General features: G+C 32.7%; 1 protein-coding gene across 9 annotated transcripts in view; it reads right to left on the bottom strand.

Moving 5' to 3' along the window:
• LOC105499065 (activating signal cointegrator 1 complex subunit 3) overlaps nt 1-24,889 on the bottom strand; it is a 371,359-nt gene that overhangs the window by 128,202 nt on the left and 218,268 nt on the right. For all 9 annotated transcript variants that reach the window (XR_011623509.1, XM_011771486.3, XM_011771484.3 and 6 more), the window contains 8 exons: nt 19,292-19,411; nt 10,812-10,976; nt 9,666-9,752; nt 8,641-8,817; nt 5,315-5,540; nt 4,717-4,871; nt 2,144-2,242; nt 687-855 (listed from right to left, as the gene is read on the bottom strand). Coding sequence is in view for 8 of the 9 variants with exons in the window: in XM_011771486.3 (XP_011769788.1) it covers nt 687-855; nt 2,144-2,242; nt 4,717-4,871; nt 5,315-5,540; nt 8,641-8,817; nt 9,666-9,752; nt 10,812-10,976; nt 19,292-19,411 (1,198 nt within the window). In the remaining variant the exon portion in view is untranslated. The remainder of the gene's footprint in view (nt 1-686; nt 856-2,143; nt 2,243-4,716; nt 4,872-5,314; nt 5,541-8,640; nt 8,818-9,665; nt 9,753-10,811; nt 10,977-19,291; nt 19,412-24,889) is intronic.

Below are 24,889 nucleotides of genomic sequence, written 5' to 3'. Positions count from 1 at the left end.
CTCATCAATTATGAATTCTGAAAAAGAAACTTATTATACTAGTTAATTAACAGATTAGTTTAGGATTTTTTGAAATACAGTATTTCATAGGGCACTTAAAAGTATCATTGTAAACATTTATTCCTGAAAATCTGCTTCTATATTAAGTCAAAATAAAAAGGTATTTGTTCATGTCATCAAAATTTAAAATGGATTTTTACAAGGTATGACAGTGAAAAACACTCTTATATGATGTTGAAGATTACCATGTACCCCTTTATAATGTTAGGGCAGAGGGATAAAACTAAAATAAAGGGTATATGTTATTTGCAGGACACAAACTCACTTGAGGTATATGGAAATCCACTCCATAGTGATACCATAATATGATTCCTTAATATTAGCTTTTTTGTTTTTGGTGTAGAAACACAAAAGATGGGGGAAAATTCCCCATAACTCACTGGTATGTTAGTTAATTTAACATACTAGAAATAAGTTTAAGTAAACTGGAATAAATGCAAGGGAGAAAATAAAAGTTTTACAGAGAGCATAGATTAAATGATTAATAACAAATGAAATAAAAAGGGAGTTACAGGGAAGTTATAATGATTATAAGTAAAACTTTAGAAGGCGCAGACATTTTTCAACATTAATTAAACAACCATTTTGGAAAAATCAGTGATTCAAATCAGCATTCACCATGTTACCTGTATGAGGAGGATGTCTCTCTGGTAGAATGAGATGCTGAAAGTTGATAATACATACTGCCTCAGCACCCAACCATCTATCAGACACTGCTCGGATGTAGTATTGGGAAGGCAAAGGCTCAAAAATAGGGATTGTAAACACCAGTAGTTGAGCTTCTTTGCTAATGACCTAATATGAAATAAAGTCAAAAATAAATAAGGATATTCTAATAGCATAAAGCCCTTATTAGTCTACTGTTAAGATAGTGGTATCTCTACAAGATATACTAAAGACAAAGTATCTTGAATTTCTAAATAGCTGAAATATTCAGAAACTTTAGAAACCTGTGCATGGTGCCCTTCTGAGGATACTGGATAGAAGGTAAAATTTTATGCCCAATTTATATTATTTATATATGCATATCATCATGTATTAACAAGTTACCAATTTGACTACCTGAATTTCCCAAACATCATTCATTCAATTACATAACTTCATGATTTTTACCATACTGAATTACCGTATTATTTACTTAATATTTTTCGTTAAGTTCTATCAGTACCTAAAGTGGAATACTGGAATCACTTGGTACAAATAGAAGGTAACCAAGAAGACAAAAGCAATGAATACAAAACACTGCTCTGAAATTCTACTGTTGCCTACCCAAGACTCTTACCTGAAACTTGCTTTCTCTTTGATAAAAACAGAAATTACAAATGAGTTAAATCAGTTAAAGAAATACCATCAAATTGAGTCTTTGTCTTGTGATTTATAAAGAAATTTAGAAGAAACACTCTTTTAATTCAATACTATTCAGTATTTTGTGCATGTGACCCTTAAGATTATTATTTATCCTGCCTATTTTCATATTCCACACCTCTGGAACCCATGGATTAAACCATGGTAAAGATTATCCAGTAACGCATTGCTTAATGACAGGAATAATTCTGAAAAATGTGTCATTAGGCAATTTTGTCTTAAGAACGTCACAGTGTATGCAGACAAGCCAGATGGTATAGCCTCTTAAACATCTAAGCTATATGGCATAGCCTATTGCTCTCATACAGCATGTGACCATGCAGCATGTTACTGTATTGAATATTTTAGGCAATTATATAACACAATGGTACGTAGCTATCTAAACAAATTTAAACCTAGAAAAAGTAGTTGAAAATACAGTATTATAATCTTAAGGGACCACTATTGTACTGTTGTTGTGTATGTGGTCTGTTGTTCACTGAAATGTCACTATGTGGGACATGACTGGTAACTGAATTTCTTAAACCATGATCACATTGAATATACCAGTACTATAACATTTAATCACTGTATTCTTTTAAAACTAACAGAAAACTAAAACACAAAATAAAGTTTTAATTGTACTATAAAATTACAGAGAAATAAAAGCAGAAACTGTTAGTATAAATTTTTTTACAATGGCAAAATAATAAGGATATATTCACATATATATACTTACTTGTTTTTTTAGAGCTAGAAAATACTCTGAATGATAAATATGATCATTTGTAGGATCTTCTACCCAAATCCACCAAGGTTCTCCCACTGTCCCATGTACCTAGAAGAAAAATAGTATATCATAACTCAAGTAAGGGATAGCATCCAATCTTCTCACTCTAGAAGCTTTATTGATACATAATTTATATTATAAAGTTTACTCATTTAAATATTTACAGTATACAGTTAAATAATTTTAAAATATTTCCAAAGTTGTACAACCATCACCATAATCTAGTTTTAGAACATTTTTTACCACCTCAAAAAGAAATCTTGTACCCATTAGTAGTCACTACCTTTTCCTTACAGATTTGCCTATTCTGTAAATTTCAATTAAATAAAATCATATAATATGCAGTCTTTTGTGACTGGATTTTTTAATTTACCATGATGGTTTCACAGTTCATCTAAGTTTTAGCATGCATCAATGCTTTCATTCCTTTTTATTGTCTAATAATATTCCATTGGATAGATATACTGTATTTTATTTTATCCATTTCAATGTCTTTCTCTCTCTCTTACTCTCTCTCTCACTCGCTCTTCTTTGCAAAACCCAGTCTTGTTCAGCATGCATCTCTCCCTCATGTGACTCAAGAAAAAGTGACCTCATCCTCTGGGATAATTTTGATTGGCATAAGTCAATCAGCTCATGGGATTCCCCTCACAACTGCTGTGGTAAGGCAGAGGCACATGACAAATACCGGCCCAATTAGACAGAAGAAAAGGTCTATGGTCCATGCTCTGGGCTGGAGAAGTGGGGATGTGTTTCCCATGCTCTGTTTAATGCAAACAGTAAATCATGAAAACATTTGAGAAGTATCCACAAGTGTCAGCAGAGCAAATGGGTGAAAAGTTCCTGGTCCTTGAATGACATCTTTAAACAGAAGACTCAACCATCATTAGGGCCTATTCTACCTGTGGACCTTTTATTATGAAAGATAATATACTTCAGTCCTTAACTCAGTTTGAGGCAACTTAAGTTTTCCAATCTTGAAGTCAACAGCATTGTGCCTGACAGAGATAACTATTAAAATCATTAAGTACTCTGTCTTACTAATGAGTTAAATCAAACTGCAGATTTATTACAGATATTGGCAGAAGGACACAGTGTAAGAAATACAAAACTTCCACTCATTTCAAAAATAGTGTATTAGAAATAAAATTTCAAGTATGAGTTTATGGGTAACAATAAATTTATATTTATGTGAAACTTTATACCTATAGAAATATTAAATATAATTTTGTATCATCTAGTCCCAATGAAAATTCTGTAAAAAAGATTATTATTATTATTATAATACATGTTTATAACTGAGGAAACTAAAGAAATTAAAGATTTGGACACTTTAAGACCAATGTAGAATTAGGTTAAAATCAAGGTTGGGTAATTTTAGAGCATACTGTTAAAATTCATTCACATTAAAGATCTATAAACATCAGGTAATGCAGAAGATACTTAATTAGAACTTTACAATAACATGCGAAATAGGCACTGCTATACTATTAATAGTGATTTACTTGTTTTCCCCCATCGGCTTATTGAAAGTAAGAACTGAGCCTCACTTGCCTTTGTACCTACAATCTCTAACATAGTAACTGGTACAAAAATAGATCTTTAAAAGATATTGATTGAATAAAAAGAGAATCTGGTGTGTATCTTTATATACACAATAATATCTAAGCTATCAATGGAGAAGAAAGAATTAAAACAAACAAAAACGTGATGGGAATCAAGGATGAACATTTTGAAAAACTGTATGGTGTTAAATATTCAGAGAAGTAAAGAAAATAACTGAGAAAGATCTATTTATTACGGCAATCCATCAGTCTCTGGAGATCATGGAGGAAGTAGTCTCAGCAGGAAAGAAACAGGTGATTGGGAGAAAATAAAGAATACTTTTCTACAAGTCTAATGTTTCAAAAAAGGAAAGAATATTAATTTAAGAGACATCAAGATTTAAAAATGGCTCTTTTTATCGTGAAAAATCTTGAATTTTTTGGAAGGCTAAAATGACAAAGTAGACATGGCAAAAATGAAGATAACATAGAGAAAATAAAAGAAGATAGAACTAATATAGCAAAGTCCCTATGGAGTTGAATCCACTAAACTGTTGTTCATTGTTGAAATTTAGGTTTTCTAAATGTTTCGAAGGAACCTCACTGGTTGACATATTACTAATATACCAAGGTTTTGTTGAGGATGAGAGTAAATATTGCTATAAGTTTTTAAAATTATTATTATTTTTTTGAGACAGAGTCTCGCTCTGTCACCCAGGCTGGAGTGCAGTGGCACGGTCTTGGCTCACAGCAAACTCAGGCCTCTCGGGTTCACGCCATTCTCCTGCCTCAGCTTCCCAAGTAGCTGGGACTACAGGCGCCTGTCACCATTCTCGGCTAATTGCTATAATTTTTTACATAAATCCTCAATATATATTCCTTTTAGAGGATTTTCTATATGCCTTAGGAACAGATGTAGTTGAGCCTGTAGTACAGACATTTTTGTTTAACATAGATATAGGCGTTTTCCACTTCTACCTGATCATTCCAAGTGAAATCAGGATAGATGCTGAGTGTCACTCGGAGGACAGTCCTTGTGATGGGCTGAATGGATGCTTCCATCATAACAGAAGGAATCTGATGAACACATTGTTTGACCTTCAGTCCAATATTCACATGATGCAAAATGTGACCTGCAGAAAAATATCACATAGAACAAATGTGTCCAGGCAGAAAAAAGCAATATAATCTGACTTGTAAATGGGATTTCAGAGAAGGTGATTTTATTGCTTGTTTTATGATTTGCTATGTAGATTAGCTGACATTCTTGACCTGGCATGTTTGAATATTTTGTAATAGTTAACTTGAATTAGCAATTCACAGTTTTTAAAGCCAGTATCAAGGTTTCTTTAGCTATTAATAGGGTTCTTAAAATTACGATAGTGTTTAAACTACTATAAACAGATTCACTTGAATATGAAGAGATTTTTGCTTGATTTTAGATAAATGAAAAATATAAGTATGGCAAAATTTTTATTTTGATTAATGTGTAAATTCACAATACCTTCTTTTACATCTAGCAACATATTCTATTTGCACAAAACAATACATTCAAACATATTTGCTTCCTTCTTACCTATTTCGTCTTTCCTCATGTCTTTCAGCTTATCCACAGTAAGCTTTTTTTCTTCTAATCTTGTTAGGATGTGTGGCGGTAGGACTGAAAATTGTCTCAAAGGGCTAGCCCAACCCCAAAGCCTCTTGTCAATGACTTTACTAAGATTCAGGAGCCTGTAGGTCATGGCAGGCCAACGTTTCCTCAGAGCAATTTCAAAAAGAGCGCGGACAATTCTAGCTGCATTCTAAAAAATAATAGGAGGAGATTGGTGGTTATATCCAATGTGCTTTTAAATTTGTCAATAAATTTATTATTCAAACTCACTCTGAAAAGAAGTGCAAGTCAAGCTGCATCCTTGAATTGTGGGGCATACCTTTTTGCATATAATCCTAATTATTCTTATTATTTCTACATAAGAATAATCCTGTCCTTTATATGTGGATGCTACTTGCTCACTCTCAGAGGAGAAGCCGTATTTCCAAGTTCTTAGAAAGTTCTACCTTCTAAACAGGAATGAAGTAGGAAGAGACAAAGGCATGCAAAATATTTAGGAGGCTGTTAAGGCATCTGACTATAACAGACAAGGATGCCTCTAGATGAATAGTGGAATGATTAAATTTACAAGGCTATTTAGAGGATTAAGGAAGACTGGGATTCCAGTCAGGGAAAAAAAATTAATGAGAGAAGGGTGACAAATGAAATACTGATTAATGTAGCTACTTATATGAAAGGGCCATATTATTGGCTTCCTATAAACCAAACAATATGTTAACTTGCTTTACATACATTGCCTCATTTAATTTTTACAAAAACTGCATTTAATTGATATTGATATTATGATTTTATAGATGAATACACTAGGGCTCAAAGAGGTATAAAATTTCACCAAGGTCACACAGCTTGTTGGTGTCAGAGCATCTACTCAAAGCCAGGACTAAAGGACTCCAAATATAACTGAGATTCTAGACTCAGTGGTCTGAGGATAACTTCATTAATAGACATATAGAAAGTTATAATGAATGCAGTCTTTTTTCTTCACATTTCTACAGCTAGCTCCCATTTATTTTGCCTCCACTCCTTTATCATTAACTTTGCAGATTGTTTTATTAAAGATTATTTACTAAATGAACTTAAAGATACCTTCCAATATCCAATAACATCTGTATTTGAAAATAAAGAATGTTCAATCTGGTTAAAATTCAAACAAGACATACAAAACTGAAAATATTTCAAATGGCAGACAAACAATCCAGCCTAAAATTATGAGATCAAAAATGACAGATGAGTTAAGGGCTTTCATTTCACATTTTATATAAGATATGCACTGTCTTTTGACTAATTTGACTGTTTTGTTTCGGTATTAGAAACTAAAGTACAAAATGGTAGATAGAAGTATAAGGACAGTTCTGATATCCATTAAAAATGACTGAATGGGTCTTTATAAGGCCCAGAGAATAATAAATAAAATTTTGATTACTGTATCTATCAAATAGGTTTTCCTACCTCATTCCCACTTGTTCTTATAAAAAACTGTCAGGCTAATTTTCCCAACTGTCTTTGAAAGTATGTCATTTTAATATTACTGATCTACAGTTGTCTACTCAAAGCTAAAAGAAGTAGGAGAAATTCCATATGACAAGATACAAACAGGGCATTTTAATCTAGAATGATATAAATTGGCTGAAAATAATAAGTCTATAACATGTACAGTCTAGAAAAGTTAAGCATAAGCCTTTAAATAGAATCCTAGAATATTTGAGCTATAGGTTTACCTTAGGGGCTGAGAAGAGAAAGCTTAAAAAATATAGAATACCATTTTACAGAGTTGAGAGAGTAGTTGTTCAATTACTGATAGCTTAAACTTAAAATGTAATAAAATATAATTTATCTGATGCATTCAGGGATGCTAAATCCATAACGGCTATTTAAGAAAAACCAGGGATGCTTTGAGATATCCTTAATCAGAAGTTGACTTCCTGGATACCAATCATGAAGAGAATTAAAGTTTTACATTGTAAGCAATTCTTATGTCAGTCTCTGATAATATCTTCATAATCTTGAAACAAGCAGAAATGTTGCCAGATTATTCATCCAGAACCCAGTAAAACTTTACCTTTTATTTAAATGATTAACTATTTCAATATAAAATATTAGAACATATAAAATATTAGAAAATATAAAATGACAATATTATATTACTTTACAGAAAAACATATAAAACAAAGGAGATTAGAAACAATTATTCCTATAGAAGCTATAATGTTTAAAGAATATATAAATATTTTCACTACATCTATACTAACTTTATATAATTTATGAAATCATCACCTGGTATCTTGGTTACACTGATTAAATTACTACATTCATTCAAAATGTTTACTAATATGTCTTGGTTTGTGTTTGTAAATATTACATGTTGACAGCACTCCTAAGTACTCACGGCTATTAATAATGATTCATTTAACACAAACATTGTTTTCTATATTTAGTCTTTGAACAAAATTACAAATACAACATAACAGCAGAATCATTTCCATATTTAAAATAAAACTGAGTTTTAATTTATTCTTAATTTATAAAAGGAAATACTCAATAAAATAAAATTAAAAAGCCTTGATAGGTAAGTAAGTTTTTTAAAAAAGTATGTCTAGAAGGGAAATTTTTCATTTGAAGGAAAAATAGGGTAAAACATAACCTACTTTACTTCACATGAGGGCTTGAATATTAAAACACAAATATTTGAACATTTTATACTATGGTATTTTTTAAAAGTTATAAATTAAATGAGCTGTAGTTTAGGGAATAATTTGCTTTCTGTCCTCAATTTTTAAGTTTCAACAGTAGAGAGGAGAGATAACTTTTGTAAAAACCAGAGACTTATTACACTGAACATATGGTAGGAAATATGTTTACTATGCCTTATTTAATGATTAAAAATATTATTTCTAATATTTGGTAAAAACTAAAAAAGTTTCACAATCTTTTCTTTATGCTTGCAACATTCTTTAACTTATCTCTTTATAAGTACTTTATATTCTTTTACTTTATAAGTAAAAGAAATGAAATTCATCATTTAAAGTAGAAAAAAATCAGGTATCATTTTAAAACCTTATAAAAACATCAACACCAAAAAAAGCCAAATCAGCCATCAAATCTCATCCCCAGTCTTGTTTTATGAGCATAGATTACATAAAATATTTACAAATTAGCAGAACCAGTTCTAAGTAAAATGGTGGTTTGGTAGCATGTCACAAAGCAATACATTCATAGCATAGCATGAATTAGCACCTTGGTCCTCTAAAGATATTCAAGGAAGAGAAAAGGGAAGGGAATAAGATTCTTACCTGTGCAACATACGCAGAATCTGATATAAGGGAGAAACTGTCCATTTCTCCTCGGCTGATATAAGTTTGAAGTAAGATGTTTATTTTCCCATAACTATTCTCTACACCTCCAGGAGTGGAGAGTTCACAAAAATTGCTTAATAAGGCATCTAACTCCTCTATTTCCTCTTCTCTGACCTAGAAGAATCAATGTATTTATTGGAATTTTGAGGCTGATTTATTTAAATTTTTCACATTTAAATTAAATACACCGCATGCTTTGTAAGAGTTTCCATTTACTATAAAGCAGCACTTTTCTTTCATAGAGTTAAATAACAATAATTTTTCCACAGTTAGCTAAAAAACTGCAATATGAAATGATCTTGAGGCTGATACAATTACATTTTATTATTCATCACCAATATTAAATTCGCCATTGACATATAAAAATTTGATATGCCAAAAAATTAAATCTTCTGACGTCACCATCCTTGAATTGATGAGATTTCATATTTTATTTGACCAGAGTAAAACCTCTGCACAACTGGATTAGGGCAAACTTGAATTATCTTCAAATGCATTCATTATAGTCATATATTTTTATATGGTATAACACATTCATAGCTTAAAGCCGTGAAGTACTATGATTCAAAGTATTAAAGTTTTCACTGTTAATAAGATTAAATATTAATATAGGTACAGAAATACTCATATCTATGGTTTGAATCATACAGGTACTTTTACATTTTCTTCAATAAGCCTTATATTGCAATAAACCAAAATCTTCATACTACACTCTTCAACAGTTTCATTACTGCAAAACCAATTTAAATTATTTGTGTGGAGTACAGAACAAAGAATGATGTTAGGTATGACGTAATATTATAATCTAGGACAGTGGGTCTTATTGATAAATAAAGAACATTGCTGATATTCCAGATGTGATGTGCCATACAGCTCATATGATATTAATTAATGAGAAGCTTTTATAAATGAATGAATGCATACATGTTCCATGCATTTGATTCAAATTTCAAGAATCTTACCTTAATTTGATCAAATTCTTCTGCTTTGGAGACTATGGCAAAGATATCACCTTCTGTTTTGTGAGCATCAAAGAGTTCATTAAAGGTCTACCAAAGTAAGTGTTATATTTGATTAAAATCAAAACATTTAAAATATTTTAAATTAAAAATGTGACTATAAATTACAGAGTGCAGTTATAATGTATGGTTACAGTACTTAAAGTTATTGCTTTATAAATATAAATAAATTTATCAAAGACCAAAACAAAAATTCCTAGAACATAATTAGCTATAGAAGATCTTTAGCAGGAAAAAGATGGATGATGAATAAAAGTTAATAAAATTTACATTAGACACCTTTAAAAAGTTCATAAAATTCTGGTTTTTTGCTTATTTTCAGCATGGCCATGTGGAAATCTACATAGTTCACTAATTCTAAGCTGATCATGTATCAAAAAATTCAGAGATGTATATCTAGAAAATATGTAATCTGAAAATTCTCAAAATACTGCTAGTGAGGACATACAGAAAATCCGAAAACTGAGTTGAAAAAAATCAGTCAAAGGGCACATAGATTGAAGACAAATGCTAAAGAAAGTCTAAAGTTCCTGCAAAAGAACTGCAAACAGGTTTAGGATATAGAGTGGTAGCAACACACTAGCAAGTGAACAAATCTAAAAAGTTACTTTGACAAAATGAGTGGATGTGAATAGGTGATCGAAGAAGTGGAAAGCTAGAGACAATATGTTGGATTGATCTCAACCAGATCACAGTTCTGAGATAAAATATGTTTAAAGATTTTAAAGAAACCTAAAGTGCTATACAAATAGAAGGTTTATTTGGGGAAAGATGGGGAAAAGTTAGTAAGCACATGAGGTGTTTTCTGAAAATCATTACATGTATAAGCAAATGTGCCTTGACTTTTTAGGCTTTGGTGTGTATATTGCTTAGGATAAACACATTGAATAGGATGACAAGAGGTTTCTGAGTATCTGAAGTTTTTTTTCTTGTCTTTACTGAGGGTATACTGTTGAATTCATATAAGTTAAATGGATTTTGTTATATTATTTGCTTTTATTATTTTGCATTAACAACACATTTTGAAGTCTAGAAAGTATGTGCATATAAAATTAAACATATTTGCATTTGTTCCACTCAGTATAATACCTCAATGGTGTTGTATTTAATATAGTAATGGCTGGCAGTTCTACCCAAATCAGTTGAGGAAAAATATCCAGTTCGCTCCTCAAAACGAATCATCTGAGCTTTGTCTAGTTTTCGTCCAACTTCAATGACCAACTGTTCTCGATGTTTTCTTAATGTTGGGTCAATCTATGGCAAAAATATATAAACAGTTGAATATTTCTTTAGAGAGTAACCATTTGCAAACATATATCTATTTATGGAAATTAAAACTTTTCTTAATGTTTTAGTTAGACTTTTTAATTACAGTTTTTAAACTACATTTTTCTACATTTAGGAAAAAATTGAAAATATTTTATGCCATTAAATAAAGGAAGCTTAAAAATTCATTAAAATTATAAATGTGCATATTCTTTTCAGGTACCAACATTTTGGAATCTAAAATTCTTATATGATCTTATGATCTTGAAAATCATAAAGATTAAAAATCAAATTTAAAAAACTCAATACTTGTCTTCTTTCACCCATACAGAGAGGATTTTAAATTATCAAATCATATTCATACTTTATTATCAGTTTTTTGGAGAAATGATAGCAAGAATGCTTTCCATGTCAAAATCAAGATATATTTAAAACTGCAAAGTTATCCGGCCAGGTGCGGTGGCTCACACCTGTAATCCCAGCAATTTGGGAGGCCAAGGTGGGTGGATCACAAGGTCAGAAGTTTCAGACCAGCCTGACGAATATGAAGAAATACCATCTCTACTAAAAATACAAAAATTAGCCGGGTACGGGGGTGCGCGCCTGTAATCCCAGCTACTCAGGAGGCTGAGGCAGGAGAATCACTTGAACCCAGGAGGCAGAGGTTGCAGTGAGCCAAGATCACGCCACTGCACTCCAACCTGGGCAACAGAGTGAGACTCCATCTAAAAAAAATGAATAAATAAAAATGCAAAGTTATCCTTTCAAAAAGATAGTTTTACTGTTTTAGTAGTTTTAATAACTGTAGATGGGAGAACTCATTCTGCATAAAATAATAATAGAAGTAAAAAGTAAATAAAGTTGACAGTGAATTTTTCTATAGTTTTAAAACTATTAGTTATCTAAAACTTTGTCTAAGCAGAAATAATGTAAGATATAAACAAATATTCTTGTTACTATAGTGTTGTAAATAAATATATGTATGTACACATGCCAATTATTGAGGAACACTCTGTAGTCATGAGCAGTAAAGTGAAATATGACCTTTAATGGAGTAGGGGGAGTATTAAAACAATCTAGAAATCAATTAATGAGTTAACACTACTACCATTTGTTCTGACTTAGATATTTATGGTAGCTTATTTATGTAAGAAATATAGCTAAAATAAATTTTAAAAATCAGGAAAATGGAGCAAAAGAATATTAGCTGCAGGGAAGTAAGATGGAGTTAAGAATTATATCAGCAAATACAAAAAGTCTTAAATGTTTGCTATGAGTGATAATACATGTATCAGGTTCAACTTATAAAACGATTTTATTAATCACCTATTACTAAACCATTAAAAATATGTTAAATTATTTTATCTATGTTAGTTTCATAAGAGTTTTGTGGCCACAAATTTGTATCGAGTAATAATATTAAAACACACAAGTCAAAAAAAAAAAAAAAAGGGTCAAGATTCTTTAAAGTATAAAGGTACTATGTATCCAAAAGGTCTTTATACTGGAAGATGATAGGCAAATGGCTTTTGATTATAACCTAGTACTTTAAAATCAATTGATGTATTTATCTTGTTCCAAATTTTGAGATGGCTTAGTTCATAAAAATAAATTGTTTAGTTTTTGTTTTTCTTTACTCCTTCAAAACACTTTATTTTTATTTTATTATACTTTAAGTTCTAGGGTACATGTGCACAACATGCAGTTTTGTTACATATGTCTACATGTGCCATGCTGGTGTGCTGCACCCATCAACTTGTCAGCACCCATCAACTTGTCATTTACATCCGGTATAATTCCCAGTGCCAGCCCCCACCCTGCCTCCTCCCCATAACAGGCCCCGGTGTGTGATGTTCCCCATCCAGAGTCCAAGTGATTTCATTGTTCAATTCCCACCTATGAGTGAGAACATGTGGTGTTTGGTTTTCTGTTCTTGTGATAGTTTGCTGAGAATGATGGTTTCCAGCTGCATCCGTGTCCCTACAAAGGACACGAACTCATCCTTTTTTATGGCTGCATAGTATCCCATGGTGTATATGTGCCACATTTTCTTAATCCAGTCTGTCACTGATGGACATTTGGGTTGGTTCTAAGTCTTTGCTATTGTGAATAGTGCCACAATAAACATACGTGTGCATGTGTCTTTATAGCAGCATGATTTATAATCCTTTGGGTCTATCCCCAGTAATGGGATGGCTGGGTCATATGGTGTTTCTAGTTCTAGATCCTTGAGGAATCGCCATACTGTTTTCCACAATGGTTGAACCAGTTTACAATCCCACCAACAGTGTAAAAGTGTTCCTATTTCTCCACATCCTCTCCAGGACCTGTTGTTTCCTGACTTTTTAATGATTGCCATTCTAACTGGTGTGAGTGGTATCTCATTATGGCTTTGATTTGCATTTCTCAAATGGCCAGTGATGATGAGCATTTTTTCATGTGCCTGTTGGCTGTATGCATGTCTTCTTTTGAGAAATGCCTGTTCATATCCATTGCCCATTTTTGATGGGTTTTTTTTTTTTTCTCGTAAATTTGTTTGAGTTCTTTGCAGGTTCTGGATATTTGTCAGATCAGTAGATTGCAAAAATTTTCTCCCATTCTGTAGATTGCCTGTTCACTCTGATGGTAGTTTCTTTTTGCTGTGCAGAAGCTCTTTAGTTTAATGAGATCCCATTTGTCAATTTTGGCTTTTGTTGCCGTTGCTTTTGGTGTTTTAGACATGAAGTCCTTGCCCATGCCTATGTCCTGAATGGTATTACCTAGGTTTTCTTCTAGGGTTTTCATGGTTTTAGGTCTAACATTTAAGTCTCTAATCCATCTTGAATTAATTTTCGTATAAGGAGTAAGGAAAGGATCCAGTTTCAGCTTTCTACTTATGGCTAGCCAATTTTCCCAGCACCATTTATTAAATAGGGAATCCTTTCCCCATTTCCTGGTTTTCTCAGGTTTGTCAAAGATCAGATGGCTGTAGATGTGTGGTATTACTTCTGAGGGCTCTGTTCTGTTCCGTTGGTCTATATCTCTGTTTTGGTACCAGCACCATGCTGTTTTGGTTACTGTAGCCTTGTAGTATAGTTTGAAGTCAGGTAGCATGATGCCTCCAGCTGTGTTCTTTTGACTCAGGATTGTCTTGGCAATGCGGACTCTTTTTTGGTTCCATATGAACTTTAAAGCAATTTTTTCCAATTCTGTGAAGAAAGTCATTGGTAGCTTAATCGGAATGGAATTGAATCTATAAACTACCTTGGGCAGTATGGCCATTTTCACGATATTGATTCTTCCTATCCATGAGCATGGTATGTTCTTCCATTTGTTTGTGTCCTCTTTTATTTCACTGAGCAGTGGTTTGTAGTTCTCCTTGAAGAGGTCCTTTACATCCCTTGTCAGTTGGATTCCTAGGTATTTTATTCTCTTTGAAGCAATTGTGAATGGAAGTTCATTCCTGATTTGGCTCTCTGTTTGTCTGTTACTGGTGTATAAGAATGCTTGCGATTTTTGCACATTTATTTTGTATCCTGAGACTTTGCTGAAGTTGCTTATCAGCTTATGGAGATTTGGGGCTGAGATGATGGGGTTTTCTAAATATACAATCATGTCATCTGCAAACAGGGACAATTTGACTTCTTCTTTTCCTAACTCAATACCCTTTATTTCTTTCTCTTGCCTGAATGCTGTAGCCAGAATTCCAACACTATGTTGAATAGGAGTGGTGAGAGAGGGCATCCCTGTCTTGTGCCAGTTTTCAAAGGGAATGCTTCCAGTTTTTGCCCATTCAGTATGATATTGGCTGTGGGTCTGTCATAAATAGCTCTTACTACTTTGAGATACATTCCATCAATACCGAATTTATTGAGAGTTTTTAGCATGAAGGGTTGTTGAATTTTGTCAAAGGTCATTTCGCATCTATTAAGATAATCATGTGGTTTTTGTCTTTGGTTCTGTTTATATGCTGGATTACGTTTATTGATTTGCGTATGTTGAACCAGCCTTGCATCCCAGGGATGAAGCCCACTTGATCATGGTGGATAAGCTTTTTGATGTGTTGCTGAATCCGGTTTGCCAGTATTTCATTGAGGATTTTTGCATTGACGTTCATCAGGGATATTGGTCTAACATTCTCTTTTTTTGTTGTGTCTCTGCCAGGCTTTGGTATCAGGATGATGTTGGCCTCATAAAATGAGTTAGGGAGGATTCCCTCTTTTTCTATTGATTGGAATAGTTTAAGAAGGAACGGTACCAGCTCCTCCTTGTACCTCTGGTAGAATTCGGCTGTGAATCCGTCTGGTTCTGGACTTTTTTTGGATGGTAGGCTATTAATTATTGCCTCAATTTCAGAGCCTGCTATGGGTCTATTCAGGGATTCAACTTCTTCCTGGTTTAGTCTTGGAAGAGTGTAAGTGTCCAGGAAATTACTCATTTCTTCTAGGTTTTCTAGTTTATTTGCGTGGAGGTGTTTATAGTATTCTCTGATGGTAGTTTGTATTTCTGTGGGGTCGGTGGTAATATCCCCTTTATCATTTTTTATTGCATCTATTTGATTCTTCTCTTTTTTCTTCTTTATTAGTCTTGCTAGCAGTCTATCAATTTTGTTGATCTTTTGTGTCTCTATCTCCTTCAGTTCTGCTCTGATCTTAGTTATTTCTTGCCTTCTGCTAGGTTTTGAATGTGTTTGCTCTTGCTTCTCTAGTTCTTTTAATTGTGATGTTAGGGTGTCAATTTTAGATCTTTCCTGCTTTCTCTTGTGGGCATTTAGTGGTATAAATTTCCCTCTACACACTGCTTTAAATGTGTCCCAGAGATTCTGGTATGTTGTATCTTTGTTCTCATTGGTTTCAAAGAACATCTTTATTTCTGCCTTCATTTCGTTACGTACCCAGTAGTCATTCAGGAGCAGGTTGTTCAGTTTCCATGTAGTTGAGCGGTTTTGATTGAGATTCTTCATCCTGAGTTCTAGTTTGATTGCACTGTGGTCTGAGAGACAGTTGTTACAATTTCTATTCTTTCACATTTGCTGAAGAGTGCTTTACTTCCAACTATGTGGTCGATTTTGGAATAAGTGCGATGTGGTGCTGAGAAGAATGCATATTCTGTTGATTTGGGGTGGAGAGTTCCGTAGATGTCTATTAGGTCCGCTTGGTGCAGAGTTGAGTTCAATTCCTGGATATTCTTGTTAATTTTCTGTCTCGTTGATCTGTCTAACGTTGACAGTGGGTTGTTGAAGTCTCCCATTATTATTGTATGGGAATCTAAGTCTCTTTGTAAGTCTCTAAGGACTTGCTTTATGAATCTGGGTGCTCCTGTATTGGACACATATATATTTAGGATAGTTAGCTCTTCCTGTTGAATTGATCCCTTTACCATTATGTAATGGCCTTCTTTGTCTCTTTTGATCTTTGATGGTTTAAAGTCTGTTTTATCAGAGACTAGGGTTGCAATCCCTGCTTTTTTTTGTTTTCCATTTGCTTGGTAGTTCTTCCTCCATCCCTTTATTTTGAGCCTATGTGTGTTTCTGCATGTGAGATGGGTCTCCTGAATACAGCAAACTGATGGGTCTTGACTCTTTATCCAATTTGCCAATCTGTGTCTTTTAATTGGACCACTTAGTCCATTTTCATTTAAGGTTAATAGTGTTATGTGTGAACTTGATCCTGTCATTGTGATATTAGCTGGTTATTTTCCTCGTTAGTTGATGCAGTTTCTTCCTAGCCTCGATGGTCTTTACATTTTGGCATGTTGTTGCAATGGCTGGTACCGGTTGTTCCTTTCCATGTTTAGTGCTTCCTTCAGGGTCTCTTGTAGGGCAGGCCTGGTGGTGAGAAAATCTCTAAGCATTTGCTTGTCTGTAAAGGATTTTATTTCTCCTTCACTTATGAAACTTAATTTGGCTGGATATGAAATTCTGGGTTGAAAATTCTTTTCTTTAGGAATGTTGAATATTGGCCCCCACTCTTCTAGCTTGTAGAGTTTCTGCCAAGAGATCTGCTGTTAGTCTGATAGGCTTCCCTTTGTGGGTAACCCGACTTTCTCTCTGGCTGCCCTTAACAGTTTTTCCCTCATTTCAACTTTGGTGAATCTGACAATTATATGTCTTGGAGTTGCTCTTCTCGAGGAGTATCTCTGTGGCATTCTTCATATTTCCTGAATTTGAATGTTGGCCTGCCTTACTAGGTTGGGGAAGTTCTCCTGGATGATATCCTGAAGAGTGTTTTCCAACTTGGTTCCATTTTCCCCCTCACTTTCAGGCACACCAATCAGACGTAGATTTGGTCTTTTCACATAATCCCATACCTCTTGGAGGCTTTGTTCATTTCTTTTTCCTTTTTTTTCTCTAGACTTCTCTTCTCGCTTCATTTCATTCATTTGATCTTCAATCATTGATACTCTTTCTTCCAGTTGATCGAGTTGGTTACTGAAGCTTGCGCATTTGTCATGTATTTCTTGTGTCATGGTTTTTATCTCTGTCGGTTCGTTTATGGCCTTCTCTGCATTGATTATTCTAGTTATCCATTCTTCCATTCTTTTTTCAAGATTTTTAGTTTCTTTGCGCTGGGTACATAGTTCCTCCTTTAGCTCTGAGAAGTATAATCGACTGAAGCCTTCTTCTCCCAACTCATCAAAGTCATTCTCGGTCCAGCTTTGATCCATTGCTGGCAATGAGCTGCGTTCCTTTGGAGCGGGGAGATGCGCTCTGATTTTTTGAATTTCCAGCTTTTTTGCCTTGCTTTTTCCCCATCTTTGTGGTTTTATCTGCATTTGGTCTTTGATGCTGGTGACGTACTGATGGGGTTTTGGTGTGAGTGTCCTTTCTGTTTGTTAGTTTTCCTTCTAACAGTCAGGACCCTCAGCTGTAGGTCTGTTGGAGATTGTTTGAGGTCCACTCCAGACCCTGTTTGCCTGGGTATCAGCAGCAGAGGCTGCGGAAGATAGAATATTGCTGAACAGCGAGTGCTGCTGTCTGATTCTTGCTCTGGAAGCTTCATCTCAGGGGTGTACCCCACCATGTGAGATGTGAGGTGTCAGTCTACACCTCAGTTGAAAATCAGAAATCACCCGTCTTCTGTTTCACTCGTGCTGGGAGCTGGAGGTTGGAGCTGTTCCTATTCAGCCATCTTGCTCCGGGGAGTTCCGAAAGCATTTTAATAGTGCCACTGACTCTCCTCAAAATGCCCACATTTGTGATGAGAATAACTAGAGCCATATTCCTTAAATGTGTAAGTTTACAGGTTATAGTGCAGTTATATTTTATAACAGAGCAATTTGGCTGTAAACGTAAACATTCATTTAAAGATTAGCACAAATTTCAACTGAAAAGAAGAAAGGTAGTTGAGTCCCATCTAGAGTAAATCTAAGTATAAAAACCTAATAACGGCTTCAGATTTAACAGCCTCAGAACTAATTGCTGTTGCTGCTTTTCTTATTTTTCTTCCCCCAAGCCTTAAGTTTCAATTTTCCCATGGTAAAATCTACTGCACAGGGAAAGAAAAAAATAAAAGAAATAAAATTTAAAAAATTAGCAACTGCTTTGATAACACAATAGGATTTACATAAAAACTAAGTTACAGTAAATTAGGTGAAACTCTAATTTTGAACAAAGTTCAACTTATTTATGAATTTTGACTTAATACTAGTAAATATCCATATGATCATTGTAGAATAATGTTTTCATTAGACAACAACTGTATTTTATCTGCAATTAGGATACATTTACAATATATGAAGCAGAGTTATAAAGGAAAGACAAGATTTCACAGAATCTGTAAGCCATTGTAAAGTTCATAGGAAGAACTGCTATCAAATTCATCTAATTCTTATTCTATGTATATGAACTTGAGTAGTGGAACTGATTCCAGTCCTCTAACTGTTAAGATAGTAACTCTTTAATGGTATATTTAAATTTCAGAATAGGGATTAGAAGAGACTTGATAAGAGGAACAGATTGTATATAACCTAAGCCGATTATCAAATATGGTCAATAAGTTTCCTCATGTCTAATTCATTCTAAAATGAAATTTCTCATAGCTTAAAAAAGATACCAAAATAATAATATCAAATAGAAATATACTTGAATACATGGATAATAGTACAAAGATTAATATAAGTATTTGTAGAAAAAGATTTAAATGTAGCCTGCCTAATAACTACAAGGGCCTATCTAATTTTTTGAAAAATATTAAATCTCTTGTTCTTCTTCTAGGAACCTCTTTTCAGATGAGGGAAGAGCAGCAAACAAATATCTATCCTCATATCATGAAAGAACCAAAAAGAAGGTCTGAACTTTTTTTTTTAATAAATGAATTTTCTACCTGATAAGCCTTGTGACTGATGCCATATGCTAATGGATTTGCTCTCATCCGTACATAAAGATAAGTGTAACTTATCCACTTCACTGCTTCTTCCACATTAGTAACTGTTCCCAGAGCAATCTGCAAATCAAAAATATGACAAAAATTAAAGTAATGTATTAAAGTTGAACATAAACATTTCATCAAAGATCATTCTGTCAGAGGTGAAGTTTTAAAAATATATCATTGTGCATTTTTAAAAAGGTAGGCACAGTGACTGACACAACACTTTGCCAATTAATTAAAATCAGTCCTGCCTCATTTAATTGAGAATGATACATGAAAAATGTTATCTTTCAGAACTGAACTTACTCAATATTATGGCAGATGATTATTTTTCTTTAAAAGGAGTTTAATTCTACATAGCATTAAGGACATTTTTGTTATTTTTTTAATTCAGTATACAATTTATTTTAGTTTCATTTTATGTGACTACACTGCTGAAAAATATAAGTGTTAAGTGCATCAGAATAAAAACAACAAAACATTGTTAATTCTGTTCATTTTTATCCTAATTCTGTATACTGTCATCACAAAAACCACAGAGGGGATATCCTCAGTTTTTACGTCTAAAGATATGCATCTGCAGGACTGTAAGTAAAGAGATGTAATATGAATACAATAAAAAGTTCACTTGTTTTGCACAAAACAAAGCAGATTTTGTTGTGATTTATACATATTAATAATACATACACTTTAACAAACTGATGTACAAGAACAGGGAGTAGTTTTTATTTGTCAGTAAACTTAACCTATGGAAAAAATATTCATGCATTTGAACCATAATAAACAGTGGATAACTCTTCAGATTATCTCTTGAAAGAAAATATTATTTTTAATATAGCATTTAATGTAGCTTTGTGATATATTAATTAAATGAATTCAAAGGTTAATAATTTAAAAACACAATAGCATATAAGAGCTGTATAACAAAGAAAAAAGAATTATTAGAAGAAGATACTAACAAAGAATTTCAATGAAAAGTTTCTTAGAAATATATTACCTTAGCCAATGGATCTATAGGTCATAATTTTATTTTTACTTAAGGTACTTATTTTACTTTAAAAATTTACCCACGTTGTAAAACTTCACAGTTGTATTTTTTTTCCTGAATTCTTGGCTGAAATTGTTTTTAACCTCTTAATACTTTAATTAAAGGAGAAGAGATGTTCCTGACCTAAATTAGTAATTTTAGGAGAAAAAAAGGAAAAACAAACCCTCCCGATTTAGTCCTAAAAGAAAGTAAAACCTTCATGTTTAATTCCTACATTATAATTTTTTATTATAATTCTGTATAACTAATTTCATGAAATAAATATGTGGATGGTTAATTGTCTTTAGTTAGTTGAAGATGAGATTTAGTAATGTATAATTTTCATTATAATATTATGATATATTATTTGTTACTAAAACAGAGAAATGACCAAAAGTTGAAACATAATAAGCGAGATTCTGTCTACTAACTTTTAAATTTATATTACAAATGGCCAAGCCATCCATAATGTAGGTAAATATATATATTTAGTGTAAACTGTAAGGTTTTCCACCAAAGTAAGAGTAGCAAGAACTAAAATTGAGCCAGTGTGGGAGTTGCGTAACAATTCATGAAGATTTACAACTAAAACAGTTAAACATTTTCTAATCTACTTAGGTAAATAAAACTAGTTTGGTGATACGGCTAAAAATCTGAGAGTTTCTCTCCTTTGTGAATTCATTATTTGACAGACCAAATTGTATTAAACCATAGACATATGACCTATATTCCTGTCATGACTTTATGATGTTACTTTAAAATAATGACCAACATTCCCTTAGAACCTTAGAATATTATTTTAAAGTAACATCACACAACTCCTATGAGTAGAAAAATTTATAAGGGATAAAATAAGCTTGCTATTATTTTCAAAATCAGAAAGTGAATTAACATTTAAAAATTACCTATTGCTACCAGTGATATGATTAAAGGAAAGGAAAAAGTATGTAGCAAAGATTGGATCAACTAAAGGAAGTCTTGTAAATGTTCACTAAAGAGGACAAGACTACTCAGAAAAAGGAAGGTAAAGGTATGACGCTATACCTTATTTTGAGAGTAATATTTGAATGCCACCTAGTGACAAAAAATAAAAATGTATTTGTAAATACTTGCTGTCACCTAGTGGCTACTTAGCACAGGAGCCTTTTATAAAACAGGAATTTTTTCATAGTACGTCTTTGAAATTTATTCACTCATCTCAAAATCATATAGTAAGTCAGTAACAAGCCTGTGCTAAGTAAAGCACAATGGATATGGTAACAAATAGAGTATGCTCCCTAGCCTCAAGAAGTTCCAGGGTCATATGGAGGTGAGACATATGTAACTAACCACAATGACTTATATGAACCCACCATCCATTGTGCCTAGCACATAATACCTATTCAAAATGCTTTTAAAGAAAAACATCTAACATGACATTTCTGAAAGTGGCATTAGTATACAGTGTGATAGCTTTATGTTCTGTTAAGTAAAAGAGAAAAATAAAATCCATACACAAATTTGGTAATTTAGAAATAAGATTCCATATCAGTTCATATCTAACTTTAGTATTTAAGGTAATCTTAATTGTTCATTTGAATATGTAATTTAAAAACATGGTTGAAATCATATAAAAACTTAAGCAAATACTATAATCATCGTGAGTATGCATGCGTGTGTGTGTGTGTGTGTATATATATATAAGCTAGTAAATACATATAAAAACTATGCTACTCTTCATTATTTATCTAAAATTTCAGTGCTGGCAATAAGTATGAACAGGGCTGAATATCAACAGACTATCAGAAAATGGTAAGTGACTCTATCATTTACCATAAACTACCTTGGCACAGGCATTTCTTAAATTTCCACAACAATCCAGTGAGAGTATCTTTATTTACAAGTGAATAGAGTAACAACAGCTTGTCTAGGGCAGAAGATCTGTGTTGGAGAGTAACTGTAGCCAGAATTAGGAAGGTCGTTCAGACTGTAGAGGCCTTAAATCCAAGGACAAGGTGTTTACGTAACATTCTACAGAGATGGGATGAACTCTGTATAAAAAAATGTATGTATATGTAAGGTGAAAGAAAGATTAACATAGTTTGAAGAACAGACTATAGGGAGCTGGCACAGAGTATGTACTCAGTAATGTGTGATGAATAAATTTTAATCAACCTCAGTATTTCTCTCAGTGTAAAGTTCAGTGACTTTATATATGGATGGGACTTATGACCTTTCAGCATTAGGATTATTTAGTCAGTCTCGTTATGCATCGATAAGCAAATGTGCCTCATAACATGTTTGCATTAAAATTATAACAATATAATAATTTCTCCAGTTCTCCTAAAGTAATAGTCAGAATTGATACTCATGACATAAAATATATTAATGGAGGCAACATTCTTAATCTAGCACGACTCTAACGTTGATTAGTGCAACCGTAGAGTCTTGCGATGATTTGGGGAATCTAAAGACTTAAAAATTCATTACCTAAAGAACAGAGCACATATTCATTTTATAAACCAATTTCACACTTGATTTCCACAGATAGTCAAATTTAATTTAATATTCAACAATAATTTAAGAGTTTGTTTCCTTAACAGGAAAATTTACTTTAAAAGGGAACTATTCCAATAGATTAGAATATGAGCAAGTTAGTTCAACAATGGCTACACTTCACTATATTGGTAAAAAATGTCAAGATATATGTTTTGTTATTTAAATACCATTTATATCACTAAATGGAATTATGTGTATAGTTAGCTGACATTTCTGAAAACCACACATTTAATAAGTACTTTATAAATATTTGATAAGTGTATGGACCCTAATTTATTTTTAATTTCTCAGGCCTTGATCAAATAGTTTCAATGATGTTATTTTACAGTCCCTAAGAAAACTAGTTCCTTGAAGAAAAAAAGCAGTATTTTACTGACTTTGTGTCTTCTGTATAACACTGCCAACTTGTGTTTATTTTACCAATTACAAAAAGCTATTAAGGACATAAGTTTACTGAGATATAGTCTTCCTTGACATGCATTTTAAGATATCACTTCATATCTAACTTTAGTATTCAAGTCTGTTCTTCAAAACTATGTTAATCTTTCTTTCACCTTACATACTACATACATTTTTTATACAGAGTTCATCCCAATTCTGTAGAATGTTACTTTCAAACACCTTGTCCTTGGATTTAAGGCCTCTACATTTGAGATATACTCTTTGTTGACATGCATCTCATGATGTGTATAAAAGAACCACACCTTTTACTGCAAGTCAGAAAAATTATGGCTACCATTTTGGAAAATGTTTTTCATATAGGCTTTAGAAGAGGGCAAAGGCTATATATTAATATAAGCAAATGTATTCACCTTCAACTTAAATTTTATATACAAGAAATCTAAGCCATAATGAAAAGTCTAGGTTTAGAGTTAAATAGATCTGAGTTTGAATACTAGTTTCAAAAGTTATAATGTAGTGACCTTGGGTCAATTACATATCACTCTGAGGATAATATCTCCATAGCAGCAGTAGTGAGAGAATAAGAGAATGTACGTGAGGCACTGAGCAGAATCTCTGGTATACAGCAGGTCCTCAGTTCACTGCTACTATCATTTTACATTAAGAGACTTTGTTCCACACATTAGACACTGCTAATCCAAGACCCAATTATTTAAGCCACACAATTATAGTAGCCAGTATGATTGAAATTGAGCCATAATAATATTTCCTTTGGATTCAAATTTTATTTCTCAGTTTTTAAAAATGTTATTATAATTTTGCTAATAGAAAATGAGGCCTTTCATGCTATTTTCTCTAACCATTATCTTCTAAAACTTATCCATTCTTTGAATGACCATCCCAATTCTGGCTGTGGATTATCGCCAACACAGATCTTCTGCACTAGACAAGCTGTTACTCTACTCACTTCACCTGAAAGTCCCCATTTTCTCATAAAATAAAGATACTCTCACGGATCAAATTTTACCACATTCATGAACCAAAACTTTCCTGATAGCCTGGGACAAACCTATTTTCTCCTTCTGCTGAATCCTTCTACAGAACTATCTTTCCAACATTATTGCACTGTGTTTTCATGTCTTTTTCTCCCCTTTTGGAATATACACTTCTTAATAGAGAAAATGAACTAGTAAGTGTGTTTTTCATTCTCTAAAAAGACTTATAAATAATATGATTGGAATGTTAGATTAAATTTCTATAAGCTCTTTAGGAAGTACCTAATATAGGACTTTGTACATAATAAGTAGTATTTGATTATAAATATTTCAAAGTAGTCATTTACTTAATATTTACATCCTCCCTACTTTCAATTATTGTTTGAGTCAACTTTAAAGGTATGAAAGAATACTGAATTAGCAAAGTGTTGAATACCAAATTATAATTTAAAATGTCACAAAAACAGTCAAACCTGATTTGAATGTTCTATACATATACTCTAAATTTTAAGAATGTTTATTTTCTTTACCAGTTAAGATGTTACCTACGCTTCCAGGGTCTGCTATGTAAATCTTAACATAAAAGTCACA

The sequence above is a fragment of the Macaca nemestrina genome, chromosome 5 (assembly GCF_043159975.1).
Source record: "Macaca nemestrina isolate mMacNem1 chromosome 5, mMacNem.hap1, whole genome shotgun sequence".
Taxonomy (NCBI): domain Eukaryota; kingdom Metazoa; phylum Chordata; class Mammalia; order Primates; family Cercopithecidae; genus Macaca; species Macaca nemestrina.
The sequence above is the reverse complement of the archived record's forward strand: the minus strand, read 5'-3'. Positions and strand labels throughout refer to the sequence as shown.